This window comes from Arachis hypogaea, chromosome 13, assembly GCF_003086295.3.
Source record: "Arachis hypogaea cultivar Tifrunner chromosome 13, arahy.Tifrunner.gnm2.J5K5, whole genome shotgun sequence".
Lineage (NCBI taxonomy): Eukaryota > Viridiplantae > Streptophyta > Magnoliopsida > Fabales > Fabaceae > Arachis > Arachis hypogaea.
Window position 1 is genome coordinate 79,351,668 of NC_092048.1, and position 15,640 is coordinate 79,367,307.

The 15,640-nt window shown below is 36.0% G+C and overlaps 1 protein-coding gene across 1 annotated transcript; it reads left to right on the forward strand.

Annotated features, from left to right (window-relative positions):
- Positions 1-10,491: 10,491 nt before the first annotated feature.
- On the forward strand, positions 10,492-14,697 carry LOC112732306 (protein OS-9 homolog). The gene is made up of 8 exons (XM_025780977.3): positions 10,492-10,968; positions 11,291-11,370; positions 11,912-12,115; positions 12,273-12,344; positions 13,333-13,448; positions 13,572-13,638; positions 13,720-13,826; positions 14,195-14,697. The coding sequence occupies exons 1-8, from the start codon at positions 10,887-10,889 to the stop codon at positions 14,340-14,342; spliced, it is 876 nt and encodes a 291-aa protein (XP_025636762.1). The 5' UTR covers positions 10,492-10,886; the 3' UTR covers positions 14,343-14,697.
- The last annotated feature ends 943 nt before the right edge of the window (positions 14,698-15,640 follow it).

The window sequence follows — 15,640 nt, forward strand, 5'->3', positions numbered from 1 at the left end:
CTGAAATTGGCCTTAACGTTGGTGGTAACGTTTGAGGGCAAACGTTGAATCAAACGCTACGTTGAGAAAATCAGTTCTGTTACTGTCATTGGCGTTTGACTCAATGTTGGAGTGCCAACATTCCGCTATTCACGCGTACGCGTGCTTTGCGCGTCCGTGCAAAAGTGTCAAAAATGCTCATCCACGCGTACGCGTACTGTACGCTTACGCGTGGATGCAAAATTTTCATTTTGCAGTTTAAAAATAAAGCAGGGGACGTTGGCCTCAGCGTTGGACCTCCAATGTTGGCGTTTTCACGCGTACGCTTACTGCACGCTTACGCACAAATTGGCATTTTTTTCATCCGCGCATACGCGTCACTGACGCGTATGCGTCGATTCAAAATTTCCAACTCCCATTTCTGAAATTTTATCGCGGACGTTGGAGGCTAACGTTTGAGGTAACGCAGACCTCTAAAGTTCGCACATCCATGCGTGCGCGTCAACTACGCGTGCGCGTGGATGCCAAATTTTCAAGTTCGAAACTGAATGTTGCAAATCAAGCTTTGGGACGTCACTCTGTCCTCTTGTCAACGTTGCAAATTTCATGCCTACTATAGACTATTATATATGGTTGGAAAGTTCTAAATGTCAGATTTCTAATCCAATTGGAATCACCTCAATTGGACATCTGCAACTCAATTTATGCTCCTTTGAAGGGGACAGGGTCGCTGGCGTCGGAGTGCAACGTTGGAGGCAACGTTGGACCTCTAACATTTGCGCCAACATTGGAAACATTGCCAGATTCAGAAGCTCAAACATACTGTCCAGCCCATACTATTATATATTGTTGGAAAGCCCTGAATGTCTACTTTCCAACGCCATTGGAAGCGCATCATTTAGAGCTCCACAGCTCGATTTATACTTCTTCGAAGGTGCAGAGGTCAGCTGGCCTTACTACAGGTTGGTACCATGTTCGTTTATGCACTTTTCGGAGCCGTTTTCTCCCTCAATTTTAGTGTCAACCATGTAGTGCCATATATGCTTGTAAAGCTCTTGATTCCTACTTTCCAATGCTTTTAGAATCACCTCATTTGGAGCTATGTAGTTTAAGTTATTTTTGTTGGAAGTATACCCCTTCAGGCTGTGGGGAGTGAGGTTTTCATCAACGTCGTAGCACCAAATTTGGCTCCAATATTGCTTCCCTTTGCCTCCTCTCATGGCCTTCTTGTTGCTTCTTTGCCTTCCCTTTTCTTAGCTTCCTTTCCACCTATCATTAACCAAACAAAATGGATGAAAGCTTTGCTAATCTCACAAGAAATTTCATCATTCATAATCAACAAGTAAACATAGCAAAATTCTTATAAAAATGCATCAGAATAACAATGTTTGATTAAATCAAGGAATGCATGATTTTCTCATTCCAATACTTACTTATTACCTAAGAAATGCATGAAACTACTCTAAAACAAACTAAAAATGGCTTGTGAAACTAGCCAAGATGCCCTGGCATCAATACCCTGTGATATTCAGAAAATGTGCATACGCACACTCTGGTGCGTATGCACACACAGGGAGATGCCTACTGTTGAGAGCGATCGCACACTCTAGTGCGCATGCACACGCTAGGAAGTGCCTTCTGTTAAGGACGTTCGCACGTATCCATGCATGCATTTAAAATGAAAACTTTTATCTTCTGTGCATACGCACACCTCTATGCATACGCACACTGCCCTGTTTTTAAGAAAACCTTGTTTTCAACTGTTTTACCTTCCCGGCAAGCTTGTGAACTTCCGTAAAGCTCCTCTAGGGTGTCTTAACTTGTTTTTAGGATTTGAAACTTAGAGAATACCATAATATGTTAACTAGATAGTTTAGGGTAAAAAGTTTAGAAGACGGAGTCTTAGGATTCTGGAGTACTGAGGGTGGATTAGTTGAGTGAAGTGGAAGAGTACTGTAAAGACAACTGATATGAGGAAATTGTGGAGTTGTGGATTTGATGATGCTTGAGACGGGTCTAGGACTCAGAGTGGAATGATGGCCTTACTGAAAAATGATTTCTGAAAACCATTGAAATATTGTTTTATACTGCTATTATTGAGACGCTGTGCACCTGGTAAGGACGGTAGGTTAATCCTGCCTGTCAAGATCGCGGCAGCGGCGTAAGGGCTGTGGTTAGTCCCGCTTACGTTGAGATGTGAGGTCCGTGGCAAGAGTATCCCGCTCGCATCCCTTCGAAATCACTAGAGTGTGCGGGCACTATATCCTCGACCATGTTCCGGGCACGATATCTCGGGGATTCCCATTCTGAGACCGAAGGGCGACATCTCCATGGAGAAGTGTCGGGTTGGCAGTTGAACCGATAATGTGATATCATAGACAAATAGGACAGGCATTCATCATGTGCATTTTCTATCTGTTTGCTTACTTTGCCGACTTGAATTGCTTGTCTAAGTGTATAACATGATTAATTGCTTCTTGACTTTCTTGATATACATGCTATACTTGTGCTTTACTTGCATTGTTATTACTTGTGTTTCCTGCCGGGATTGAGGAGGTTCGGAAGACGGTGGCGATGGGATCGCATGGCGGTTAGGCTGGTGAAGGCTGTGGGATAGCGGTGAACTGATAGTTAAAAATCCCTTAAGTTAGTTTACTCTATTTCATAAAGGTTTTAAAGTTATGATTTTAATTTTAGTTATGCTTTAAGTTGAATCTTGTGTAGAAATGAAGCTCTAGGATTGCCTCTGACGTCTAGGAGTCTTATATCTTACATTACTAGGAACTGTTACCATATTAAGAACCTTTAGTTCTCATTCTATACTTTGTTGTTGTTTTTAGATGCAGGTTGCAACCCACCTCGGTGAGTTGCTTGATGGTGACAGAGCAGAGGACCTTATTCCATTTTGTTGTCGTTTTGGTTATTTTGAATTGTTCTCTCAATTTTGCATTTATATTAGCCCTTGAGGCTTACTTTGAGAGAGATATTTTGTATAAGCTTTTTTACTTTCAAAACTATGTATGTCTATATCAACTAGTCGGCTTAAACTCTGCGGGCTAAGGCTAGTATCTTATGACTATTATACTCATATATCTATATATGTTCTATCATCTTGTATCTATACCTTGTACCTTAAGCTTTTAGTTTTGTGTGAACGTTTCGCGCTTTTGTAATTCTATATTTGAGTATTATTTCTTCATCGGGCTTCTAGAATTAATATTCCTTTCTATATATATATATATATATATATATATATAAGCCTTAGAATTGTCATAACCTTTGATTAACCTTTGCTTTACGACATGAGGTAATGCTTAGGGTAATTAGGGTGTTACATGAATCTTTTTTCTTTTATATCTAATCCTAATTAATGTAAAATATATTTTCTAAAACTAAATAATATCTTTTTCTATTGTAAAATAAAATAAAGTTTAATCAAAATATATTGAAGATCTTCGTTGCTTGTTGCAGAGAAGTGGGGACCATTGACTTTCCCAAAGCTGGTGCCAAACTTGGGCTAGGCCAAGTTTGGAGCCACACCACCCGTGTCCAATAATAAATAATTATTCATCTTGGCGCCAAACTTGGAAAATCCCAAGCTTGGCGCCACCAAGACAGCATGAATTGGGAGTTTGTAATGATTATGGCGCCAAACTTGGAGAATCTCGAGTTTAGTGCCACCAAGACTATGATTCTAGAGAAAAAATATAGACTATTATATATCGTTGAAAAGCTCTAGAAGTTAGCATTCTAATGCCACTAAAATAGCATCAATGGAACCTTTATGGCTCATGTTATATCTGTTGGAATTCGATAAGGTCAGGGTTTACAGCATTATCCACTTTCTTCCTTTTCTTCTACACGAACTCTGTCAAATCTGTCCGGATGCTACCTGAAATAAACCAAATTACACACGACTCAAAGTAACATTCATAATGGCTTAAAATACTTAAATCATGATTAAACTTAACAAATTCAAATGCAAATTCACTAAGAAAAGATAAGAAAGATGCTCACATATCACCAGCTCCACTTCCATCATTGGCGTTCAGTCCACCGTCACCGTCGCTCGTTCATCTTTGTGTCTCTTCCGTCGTCTCCTAAGTTTGCCATTTCCTCCAGCTACATGCTCGTCGTCTCTTCTATCGATGCGGTGATCATCTTCTCTGTAGGTGGGGTGGTCATCTCTTCCATCAACGGCTCAGCGCATTCGTCGTTCCCTCTATAGGCACGGTGGTCATCTCCTCCATCAATGGCTCAGCACGTTCGTCATCTCCTCCAGCGGCTTGGTCATGTTTTACATTGGCGATGGTCGTCTCTTTTAGCGGCTCCATCAAACCACGTCTCCTTCATCTTCATTGTCTCTATTGTCTACAACTTATCAGGTAATTTAATTTTAATTTTAAATAATAATATATTAGAATAAATTAAATATTATTTGTACACAAATGCTTATATGTTAAAGTACCAGAATCATTGTGTTATTGTGTAATAAACTCTGTAAAATGTGTGGAAGATCACCTAGAAAAAATTATCTAAATTAAAAGATAGAGTTTATATTGGTCGAGTGGCACTGTGGGTTTGGAACCATTGCATCAATGTTATTAATGAACTCAATAAATCTCTACAGTGATATGGTTTATTTAATTGTAAACTGATATGGTTTATTTAATTAATAGAATTGTTCATTTGTTTGGAAATTAGAATGGCTGATAAGCAAATACTTACTAACAACACAAGTGGGTCTGAAGTTGGTAGCATTCCTACTCCACCAAGTGTCGCTGGATCTACATTAGAAGAATTAACAAGGGAAGGGGAACAAATACCAATCCAGCCTTAAGTGATGCTCCTTCTTTAGAGACAGCCGCACAATCTGGCCAGTCAGGTAAAAGAAAGTCTAATAGACCCACTTCTATTATTTGAGATCACTTAAAAAAATGATGAGAAAATTAAGACTTAATGTAAACATTGCTTGAAATTACTACAATGTCATAGTCGTAGGGATGGGACCTCTAAGCTAAAAAAATATATTGGAACTTGTGCAAAGAACCCAAAAAATCATGTTGATAAAAAATAGAAAACTCTTGTGTTCACAAATTCTAATTTAGATGAACCACAAAGACTAAAAGCAGTAGACTTTAATCAGAATCAGTGTAGGCTTGCACTTTATAAGATGGTGATAATTGATGAGATTCAATTTAGGTTTGTGAAAAATGCTAGTTTTATGGACTTTTATGGTGAAATGCAACCTCAATTTAAGATCCCAAGTCGTATGACAGTTGCAAGGGTTGTATGCAATTCTACGTAGAGGAAAAAACTAAACTTAAGTCCCTTTTGGAGCTGAACCATCAATGGTTTCTTTAACTACCGATACTTGGACGTCTATTCAAAACATGACTAGATGTGTGTAACATCTCATTATATTGATGATGGGTGGGCATTGAATAAGAAGATCCTGTCTTTTAATTTGATTGCTGATCGTACTAGTGTTTCCATAGGAAAATCTTTGGGCAAATGTTTAAAAGATTGAGCCATTCGAAAACTTTGTACTGTAACGGTGGATATGTCAATTCGAATTTGCTGTTTTAGTATGTTGAATTACTGATATAGTGTCTTGTTTCACCAAGTACTGTTTTATGAATTTTAGTGTGTTATTTTATGAATTTATGATATGTTGTTTTTAATTTTTACGTTGTACTTCAACTTAGAATAATTAAACATAGATCTTGTGTTGTTATTTTTTTGTTAATCAAGAGAACTTTTATTGACAATATTTTAGGAGTAAATAGGCTTAAATAGGTGATAAAAAAATAGAATTTTTTGGACATTTTTTTATAAAATCAGTCAAACAGGGCCTTAAAATAGATTTTTTGAATTATGCAGATATACCCGACATACGATCCAATCCATAAGTATATGGATCAGATCCGACCTCAAAAAATGTGGATATCGTATCTGATCCGATCCGATGAGTGTAGTGTAGATCGAATAGAATTTTTCGCTATATCCAATTGATGCACCACTATTTGATGATATATTTTGGACTGAATTGAGTGGGTTTGTGTCAACTAATATCACACTTATTCATTGAAATTGCATGTTTCTCATTTCCTTTCTAATTTTGTGCAATGAATGAAAACATGCTTCTTTGGCCTTAAATTACTAATTTTTAATCTTCTCTTATTACCATTCGATGCCGTGATCTGTGTGTTAAGTGTTTTCAGGTTTTATAGGACAGGAATGGCTTAGAAGATGGAAAGGAAGCATGCAAAAGTGGAAGGAACACAAGAAACTAAGGAGCTGAGCAGTGAGGATCGACGCGCACGCATAGCTGATACGTGCGCGTGAATTGACACATCTTACAGGGACGCGTACGCGTGACAAGCCCAGAAGTCCAGCGATGCATACGCGTGACAGAACGTCACGTGCTGCACTCATCGGAACTCGCTAGGGGCGATTTTTGGGCTGTTTTGAACCCAGTTTTCAGCCCAAAAACACATACTAGAGGTAGGAGGCAAGCTGAGACTGAACACACATTCACTTTCACTTTAGTTTTAGTTTTTGTTTTGAATCTTAGAGAGAGAAACACTACTTCTCCTAGGGTTCTTATCATCTTAGATTTCTTAGTTTTGCTTTTTGATTGGATATTGAGAGAGCTGCTACTAACCTTCGGTTGAAGTCGTCATCTCTTTAGTTTGCTTTTCTCATAACTCAATTATTCTTTTCTATTTAATTGCTTTGTGTTCGTATTTGGATATTGTTATTTTTGAGTACTATTAATACATTGAAGTGTTTTTATATTTAATTCTATTGTTTGTTTAATCCTTTTTTAATTAATTTTAATTACCATGTCTCCTATCTACTCTTTCTACATGTCTGTGAAAATGGCATTCATGTTAATGGAGTAGAGCTCCCAACTTGGCTTAGGAGTTGATTAATTGGAAACTCTTGAGTTGTAATACTCAAGTATAATATGTAATTGAGAATTGCTGGCTAACTCAATTTTCAATGACTTTAGTCCTTCCCTAGGAAGTGACTAGGACTTGTGAATCAGAGTTAGTGCTACCCACTTGACCTTATTTTGTAACTGCAAGAGGATAACTGAGTGGAAGCAATAAGCCTTTACTATTGCACTTGGGAAAAGACAACAAGTATAGAAATTCCAATTATCTCTCCTAACCAAGGCTTCTTATTTCAGTTGTATAACATCTCTTGTTACTGCTCATTACTTTAATTTTCCAATTATTTATTTTTCTCATTCTCAATTTCAAAAATAGTCAGAAAATTCCTAACTAATAAATCGCACCTTGTGTCAACTCTTTGGGAAACGACCTGGGAATTCTACTTCCAGTTATTAAATTTTAATTGTGACACAAATTAAATTGATAGTGAAAATTTCGTCGGTTAAGACTATACTGACAACGCTGTTTTTATTAGAAATTCTTAATCGGCATTTTTCCACCCATCACTAATCCGATCCGATTCGTGTGCAGTCCTAGATAGTGTTTTGGTAATATTACTAAGGAATATTAATCAATTTAATTGTTTTTATAATGACATAAGTTTATAAGTTTGAAAACTTGAAAATCATGTTATAAAATATGAAATGTCAACCGATAACAATGTTGATCATATTGTTTTGACTTCATGAATGAATATGATACCAACACATAAAGTTGTCACATTTAAATTTCAATAAAGATAAATCTCCACAAGTATTGCTAACAATAAAAATTATTCACCTTTCAAGATAAATACTATTTTTTTCATTGTGTATTCCAACTCGGTAAGTCGAGAACTAATCCACCATGGATTGAAGCTCCATTTATTAAGGGTCTGTCGCTAGCCAATGAGTTGTTACATATACAGGGCGAGATTTGAAACTCTAATACTTCCTTAAGTGGACGAGTGGGATGATGGCCACTCAACCAACTCAAATCAGTTAAAAATACTAATTATTTTTAATATTTTTAACATTAAAAATCGTTAACCTTTGATTTTAATTATAACTTTATAAAATATTTATAGTAATAATTATTATATATATTTTTCATTTAATTTTTAATAAAAATTTTAAATAGTTTTATTAATTATCCTGTGCACTGCATGATAATATTACCAAATAAAATGGTGTAAGAAATCAGAAGAAAATATATTTACCAATTTATTAAATAATAATTCATTTTATAATAGAATAAATTATATATTGAATAACAAAAATTATTATTGGTTTCTTTTGCCACAAATTAATACTCAATGATGGTGTTCTAATAATGTTATTAAGGAATATTAACCAACCTAATAGCTTTTGTAACGGTATCCATTTATGAGTTTGGAAACTTGAAAATCATGTCATAAAATGTCAAATCTTAACAGGTAACAATATTGATCATATTGTTTTGATTTCAAGAATGAATATGATACTAACAAATAAAATTGTCACAGGTAAATTTTAACAAAAATAAATCTCTATAAATATTGCTATCAATGAAAAATTATTCTACTTTAAAAACAATTACTATTTTTTTCTAGGGTATTTTTTTAATTGGACAAGTCGAAAACTAATCCACCACGTATAGGGTTAGCAGTTGGGTGGGTTTTTGCCCTATTCGACCCCGCCCTGCCATCCTTAAACTTCTCAACTACCCACCCCACCTATACCTGCGGGTAGTAAAATACTGTATCATAACGCTCTCTTGTAGGTACCCTCTCTACCCCTACCCATCCTATAACAATTAAATAACATTTTAAAATTTACATATTCTTACATAAATTAAGATAAAAAATTAAAATTCAATCATAAATTAAAATACAAATATAAAATTTATATAATGTCAAATAACATGAAATTTAATATAACGTGAATTAACATTACCTTGAATTTCAATCTCAATATCATTAGGAGCAACATTGTTGCTTTATGTGTCTTTTCTAACATTAGTAGCCATGAAATAATCTTAAAACACCTATATTTTAAAAATTGAAAAAACTAAGCAAACCGTATATAAAGCATCTATTGAAAAAACTGAGCAAACCATTGCAATATCGGCAATTAGACCCATTGCAATATCGGTAATTAGATCCATTGCACATATATAAATCAAGCAAAATCACAAAAATCCTAATTCTCAATCAACATATATAAACTATTGTAACATGCCAACATCAGTAATTAGAATCCAAAATCAATAATAATTCAAAATGAAAAATTCAAAATAAAATTTATGTAATGAGAACATGCACACTTCAATGAAGAATCAATCATGAAACATATTTATTTTTCTATAAAATAATTTTAGAATCAATCATGAAAAATATTAGTACATAATATGGACAGAAATTAATGAAATACAGATTAGATCCACTACACATATATAAACAAAATTGCAACACAAATTCACATCTTCACCAACAAAATCGCAATACAAATTCACAACTTCACTAAGTACAGATTCAATAAAATGAAGATTTAGTCATTTATAATGTGCGAGAGAGAGAGAGATGGGAACTTACCTGTGGATAGAGAGATAGAGGAGAAAGGTTGCGACACGCTCAGGAAAAAGGGACTTCGGTGATAGACTCACACAAATCTGTAGCGACGACCAAGTGATGAGTTTGTGGAAGAAAAAGAGAAGAACTTAACAGACACACAATGTGATAGGAAGAGAAAGAGGGGAAAGAGAGGAATTTACCTAGAGAAAAGGGGTTCAACAGGAGGAAAGCGGTGAGGGCTTAAGGAATTTACCTAGAAGAAAGGGGCTCAGTAGGAAGGTAGCGACGGGCTCAGCAGTAATGTGTCGGGATCAGCAGCGGTGACAACGAGAGCCATGAAGGTAGACGATGATGGGCTCAACAGGGACGACGATAGGCTTAGTGGCGAGACGACGGGAGCTGGGACGGTAATGAGAGCTATGGGGTTTTTTGTGGAGAAACCAAGAAGAAGACTTTAGGTGAGGATGACTGGGTCTCTCTAACGTTGCTCTGGAGTATAGACTGAGACTATGAGTCACTGAATCTATGATGTGGGGCGAATCCTAATTCCTAAAAGGTATTTATATGTATATATCTTGGGAAAGGTATACCTTAAACTCGATCCTGTTTTGCCCCCTCGAACACTCACTCTGAACGAAACTTGTCCTGTCTCGAGTCGAGTTATTATCCGTCCTGACCAGGTATGGACGGGTCGAATACTCGCGGGTTTCGGTACTCTTGTAAAGTCTAACCACATATTGATACTCCATTTAGTAAGAGTCAACCACTAGTCAATGAATTGTTATACACGCATAAACGAGATTCGAACTCCTTAATACTTATTTAAGCTGATGAATAAAATAACTACTCAATAAACTCACATTGTTAAGACAAATACTAATTATTTTTAATATTAAAAATTCTTAAAATTTAATTTTAATTATAATTTTATAAAATATTTATATTGATAATTACTATATATTTTTTATTTAATTTTTTTTAATAAAAATCTTTTTATAATTTTATGTATTATGCCAAGATACCGAAGCATACACTAGTAATTGCATAATAATCGGCATTGTGCGAAGCCTCTCTCAGTTCCACTTCCTTCATTCTCTCCTCTTTTTTTCCCCTCTCGTCCATTGGCTCCTCTCTCTCCCCTTCATCGACGTTTCAAATCACACCGTCGCGTCCCCCCCCCCCCTCTCTCTCTCTCTCTCTCTCTCACCACACACCCACACACACTCTACACTGTAAGCCCCTCTTTCTCAGTTCTCACCTTTCATTCTGCCCCGCGAGATCCACCTGGCTAGATCTCAAGAACTTGCCGGAACCCCACACGCGAGCCAGGACTGGTCGGAGTCGTATAATCGACTCCCTCAGACTCACCTAGTTTATTCTTATAACGTATTTCCTTTAATTGCAAACCCGTCAAGATGAAAGCACTTTTCTTGCTCCTGATATCTCACATCTTCTTAAGCCATATCTTCGGCGAACACATCTTCCCTGCAAATATCGGTAAATCGATCTTTTATTTACTACCTTTCTTTCTTTACCGATTTTCATGTTCGTGAATAATTTGGATATTGTTGCGTCATTGAAATAGGCGATGATTAAAATTCTGAATAATTTAGTCTGGGTTTGTGCTGAAAGAATGCACCTTATGGTCAATTGAGCGTTTCCATGATGTGAAAAGTAGCTTTTGATTCTTTAGGTTTATATATGTTGAGTCGTGGTTGTTCTTAAATGATCTAACTGCTGAATTTTAGTATACTATACAATTTTTTTTTTCCCGTTATTATTAGTATTTGAGCTTGGTCACTGCCAATTATATAAACAGGTAGCACATTTGGTGGAGGCAGCTCTCGTGAACCGAAATACAAGATCGAATTTCATTCAGAAGAATCCCCTTATCATCCTGTAAGCTTCTGAAACGTGTTTGTTATATGCCATTGCTTAGGGGGTGTTAATCTATTGTTCTTTCAATGATTAAGTATATTTTCTCCTTTCGAAATTTCTCATAGGAATTTGCCCCTTTTGGATATTCTCAATTTGGTCTCTTCCATTTGTAATTTTATCGAACCTAATTGTATTCCTTTACGTAATTGAAATAGTGTCTAGAAGATTCTCTCATTGTTTTTTTTTCCTCTTGATAAAAGGCAACTTGTTATTAGTATAAAGAAGGATGGAAATAAGAGTGGTTGGTCCCTTTTTTGTGAAATTAAGGTTCTAAATTGTTTGACAACTTCATACTGACAGTGGTGCCCAAAACTCCAGACATTTTAGTAACTTAATTTATAAGAGTAGTTTTGTAATCACCATATTGTGCCTTTTGCGTAGTTTTATAAACCTTTGCTTATATGACAGTCATATTTTTGGTGAATTGATAGTCTCAGTGTGCGTGCCTTTGGGTATCTTATTACATCCACCTTCTAATAAGCATGAGGTTCTCTATCTCCAGGATGATGATCAGGAGTCTATTGTCATGCCGGACAAAAATGGACAGAAGTTCATTTGTTACTTGCCTAGGGTTGAAAAGGAAAAAAGTGGAAAGCCTGTTATCCAGCAAAATGTTAGCAGCATGATTGTTGAAACTGAGAAAAGGGCTAAACAGAAGACACCAGACGAATTGCTAGAAGTTTTGAATGGTCCATGCTTTGTCAGAGTTAGTATTTGCATTACACTAATGTTGTTGAGTGGTGACTTATTAAGTAATATCTATTGTGGTCTAAATATTTGCTTTCTCTGGAACTTCTTTCAGATATATGGTATTGTAATGCTAAAATCATGTTCATATACATTTGCTGATGTTGTTTATGCAGCAAGAAGGTTGGTGGTCATACGAATTTTGCTACAAAAAGAAGTTGCGACAGCTACATTTGGAGGATGATAAGGTATACACTTATCCCCTTTGGATTTAATCCTCCATTTTCTTTTTACAAGTTTATCTCTTATTGATCCTCTAGATAAAGGCAATTGTGAGAGGGATTACATTCATGAATGAGTTTGAATGGGTAAAGGTGGTTGTCATGGCTTGGCTTTCACTCTTTGGGAGTTAGGTTTCTTATCCCGGTTAATCTAGATCAACAATATCAGTAATTACAACATGTTCAGGATCACTTGGCACTGCTATAAAAGTTGGCACATGTACAGTTGTACACCATGATATTTATCTAGAACATAATTGTTATAGACCCAATTAAATAATGTCAGTTATTTAGATTTATGCCGTGTTTTGAAAAAGATTGAAAACCAGTAAAAATATGATAGAATAGCTCTTATTTTCATACATTTCAGAGCCTTTGATATGTTTATTTTGGTGTATATGAAAGATGTAAATGTAATCAATAATTTTAGATAATATGAAAATTCAAATGATTTACAATATTTACATTTTTACTCTGAAAGCTGATTGTTTTAACAAGTTAGTCAAAAAAATAGTTATTCAGCTTTGTAGATTTGTTTACTTGTAACTTGGTATTTTCCTAGCAGATTCTATCATACTACCAGGATTTGGATTCTCTCTTTCTCCCATTAATAATAGAGGTTCTATTTTTAAAGAAAAAAGACCAAAATTATAGTTCTGGTGGAGCTGGAGCCACCAGCATGAATCATTGTTTGAGTAGGTTCATCTCATCAAAAGTGTGTCTTTGTTTTGAGGGGACCAAATTTTATCCTTTATTGATCACTGATAATAGAAGTTAATGATTGGAATAAATCTTATGGGTGGGTTGGAGCCTTTTTCTTGGTCATCAATATCGATGTGCTTATAGCAATTTTTCCTAAAATTTCTGGTCAATTAGTCAATAATATCGCTATTGTTATTGGAGAGTTAAAGAAACATTTTCATGTCCAATAATCATTTCATTTTCCTTGTTATAGGTGGTCCAGGAGTTTGTATTGGGAGTTTATGACCCAGAGGCTACAGCTGCCTATAACCAAAATCTCTCTGACATTTCTACGTTAAAGGATCCTCGCTCAAAAGATGCATCTCAAAGGTACCTTCCAATGACCGTCACACTAAGGTCACATTAGTGTGAAGATAGGTTAACTTTTGGAGAATCATTTTTACACGATAAATTCTGTGATGAAAACAACCTTTGTACATGATGTTTATTCAGGTATCATGCTCATCAATATACTAATGGAACTACCTGTGATCTTACAAGTAAACCACGAGAGACTGAGGTATGAAATCTACCAAAATCTAGTTCTTTTGCTTTTGAAAATCATACTGATTTCATTAATTCATTCAAACATTCATCACAGGTGAGGTTTGTATGCTCAGAACCCAGAGCAATGATAAGTTCAATCACTGAAATTTCCACTTGCAAATATGCAATTACGATTCAGTGCCCTACATTATGCAAGCACCCGTAAGCCCCTCTCTCTCTCTCTCTCTCTCACACACACACACACACACACACACAACCCTTAGTATGTTAAGTTGGACTAGACACTTATTGTGTACTTCTGAAAAGTGAGTGCACTGAATACCCAACTCTAACTCAGACCAAAGATCTACCTCATTGTCCTCCACTGGACCACCACTCCTGCCGCCGGACCACCTATCCGGCCAGGAGTAATGATCTCATAAAATATTTTCTCATCCCCCAGTACTATTGAACAATGTACAAAGACAATCTCGTGTTCCTAACCTTGTTCTCTTTCTTATTTTGCTACCAAATGCCACCTCGTCAGTGTTTACTGAGATATTTATATTTTGCTTCTAATTCACCTGTAGATTGTTTCAAGAGGAGAGACCAGTATGGCACACCATTGATTGTAATGCTCTCCCAAAGGATTACAAGGATGATGATAAAGTTAGAGTAGAAAACAGAGACATGGAGATAGTTATGGTTACAGATTCTGAAACTAATTATTCAGAGTAATCATGTAAAAATAAACAATGATAATGGAAAAAAAGAAGGATAAAGCAAATTGTGTTTTGTACAGAGAGAAAAAAGGACTACTCTGCCAGAAAATGCTTCCCTGGAATGTCATTATGTGCCAGATATGACTGTTTCTGGCAATGTGTCTGGCAGTATTTCTCCTTGATGTGCAACGAAACCCTTTTTGCAAACAGTGGATGGATGTGGTTTCTCTTGATCTTAAGCTGCTCTCCCTTGAGTTGTCCTTTTTTGGCGTTAATCGCATAAGAATTATATTATAGGAGAGTAGTGGTCAATTGTAACAGAAAGACGGAAAGTAAAATAATTTTAATTTTGATTATTAATGTTTGACCAAGTCTTGCATTGATTAATTATTTAAGTCCCATAGAAACCAGCATAATAATACATTGGCAGTTTAAATAATGTTGATAGGCTACAAAGAAAACACAGAAAAAGTTACGGTCAAGCACAGGCTCCTAATGGTGAAAGCTAGGCAAAAATTCTACAAATTTGACGCCACTAATGTTCCCTCTCTTTGCTGATGTATGCGCAACAATTTCCACCGCAACAACACGAGTCGAATGCAACACCTCGCCCATCGACCACTCAGTTTCTTTGAATTTAAACGTTTCCAGTTAACACTAGAATTTTGCCATGAAGATATCACTCGTGGATTTCCCCAAGTTGACCTAAGCCAACCATCCAAATCCAAGGTAGAAATCTCATGTTTTGCGTGAAACCAAATTGCTACCAAATTACCCAAGACTTACTGCAATCCCCACAAAGCAGTGGAGAGTAGTATCCAACTCTCGTAGCACCTTAGAGCACATGGGAGAATAACAGTAATCTAAGAAGCCGAAACCAAGCTATAGGAATCACATCAACCAAAACCAACCAAATAATGAGCTTATATTTAATCAACTTAAGTTGATTGAGTGGTAATTCACTCGTTTGTTTGAGCAAGTGTCGGAATATGAATCCCGCCTTGTGTATACAGCTATTCGTTGATCAGGGGCAAATCATTGAATAGAACTTAGATCCGTCACAAATTAGTCCTTAACCTATAGAGTTGGAAAATACCGCAAGAAATTGAAAAAAAGAGCTTATATTTGTCTGAAGGTAGCTAATTTCCAATCCCACTTCCAGTTCCCTATCTCGTTCCGATCACTTCCCTTTTAGCAACCACCACTATCCCTTTGCAGCTGAGTAGATACAACAACTGAAAGTTCAATAGTTATTATTAAGCTAAAGTGAGACAGTGTAATGTGCAGAGAGATAAATTAATTATAGTAAATAGT

Bases quoted from the DNA above. Each gene is read 5' to 3' on its own strand.
- LOC112732306 (XM_025780977.3), top strand. From the start codon at position 10,887: ATGAAAGCACTTTTCTTGCTCCTGATATCTCACATCTTCTTAAGCCAT. The intron at 12,345-13,332 runs GTATACACTTAT...TCCTTGTTATAG, and splicing joins TACATTTGGAGGATGATAAG to GTGGTCCAGGAGTTTGTATT. The intron at 13,449-13,571 runs GTACCTTCCAAT...ATGTTTATTCAG, and splicing joins TCAAAAGATGCATCTCAAAG to GTATCATGCTCATCAATATA.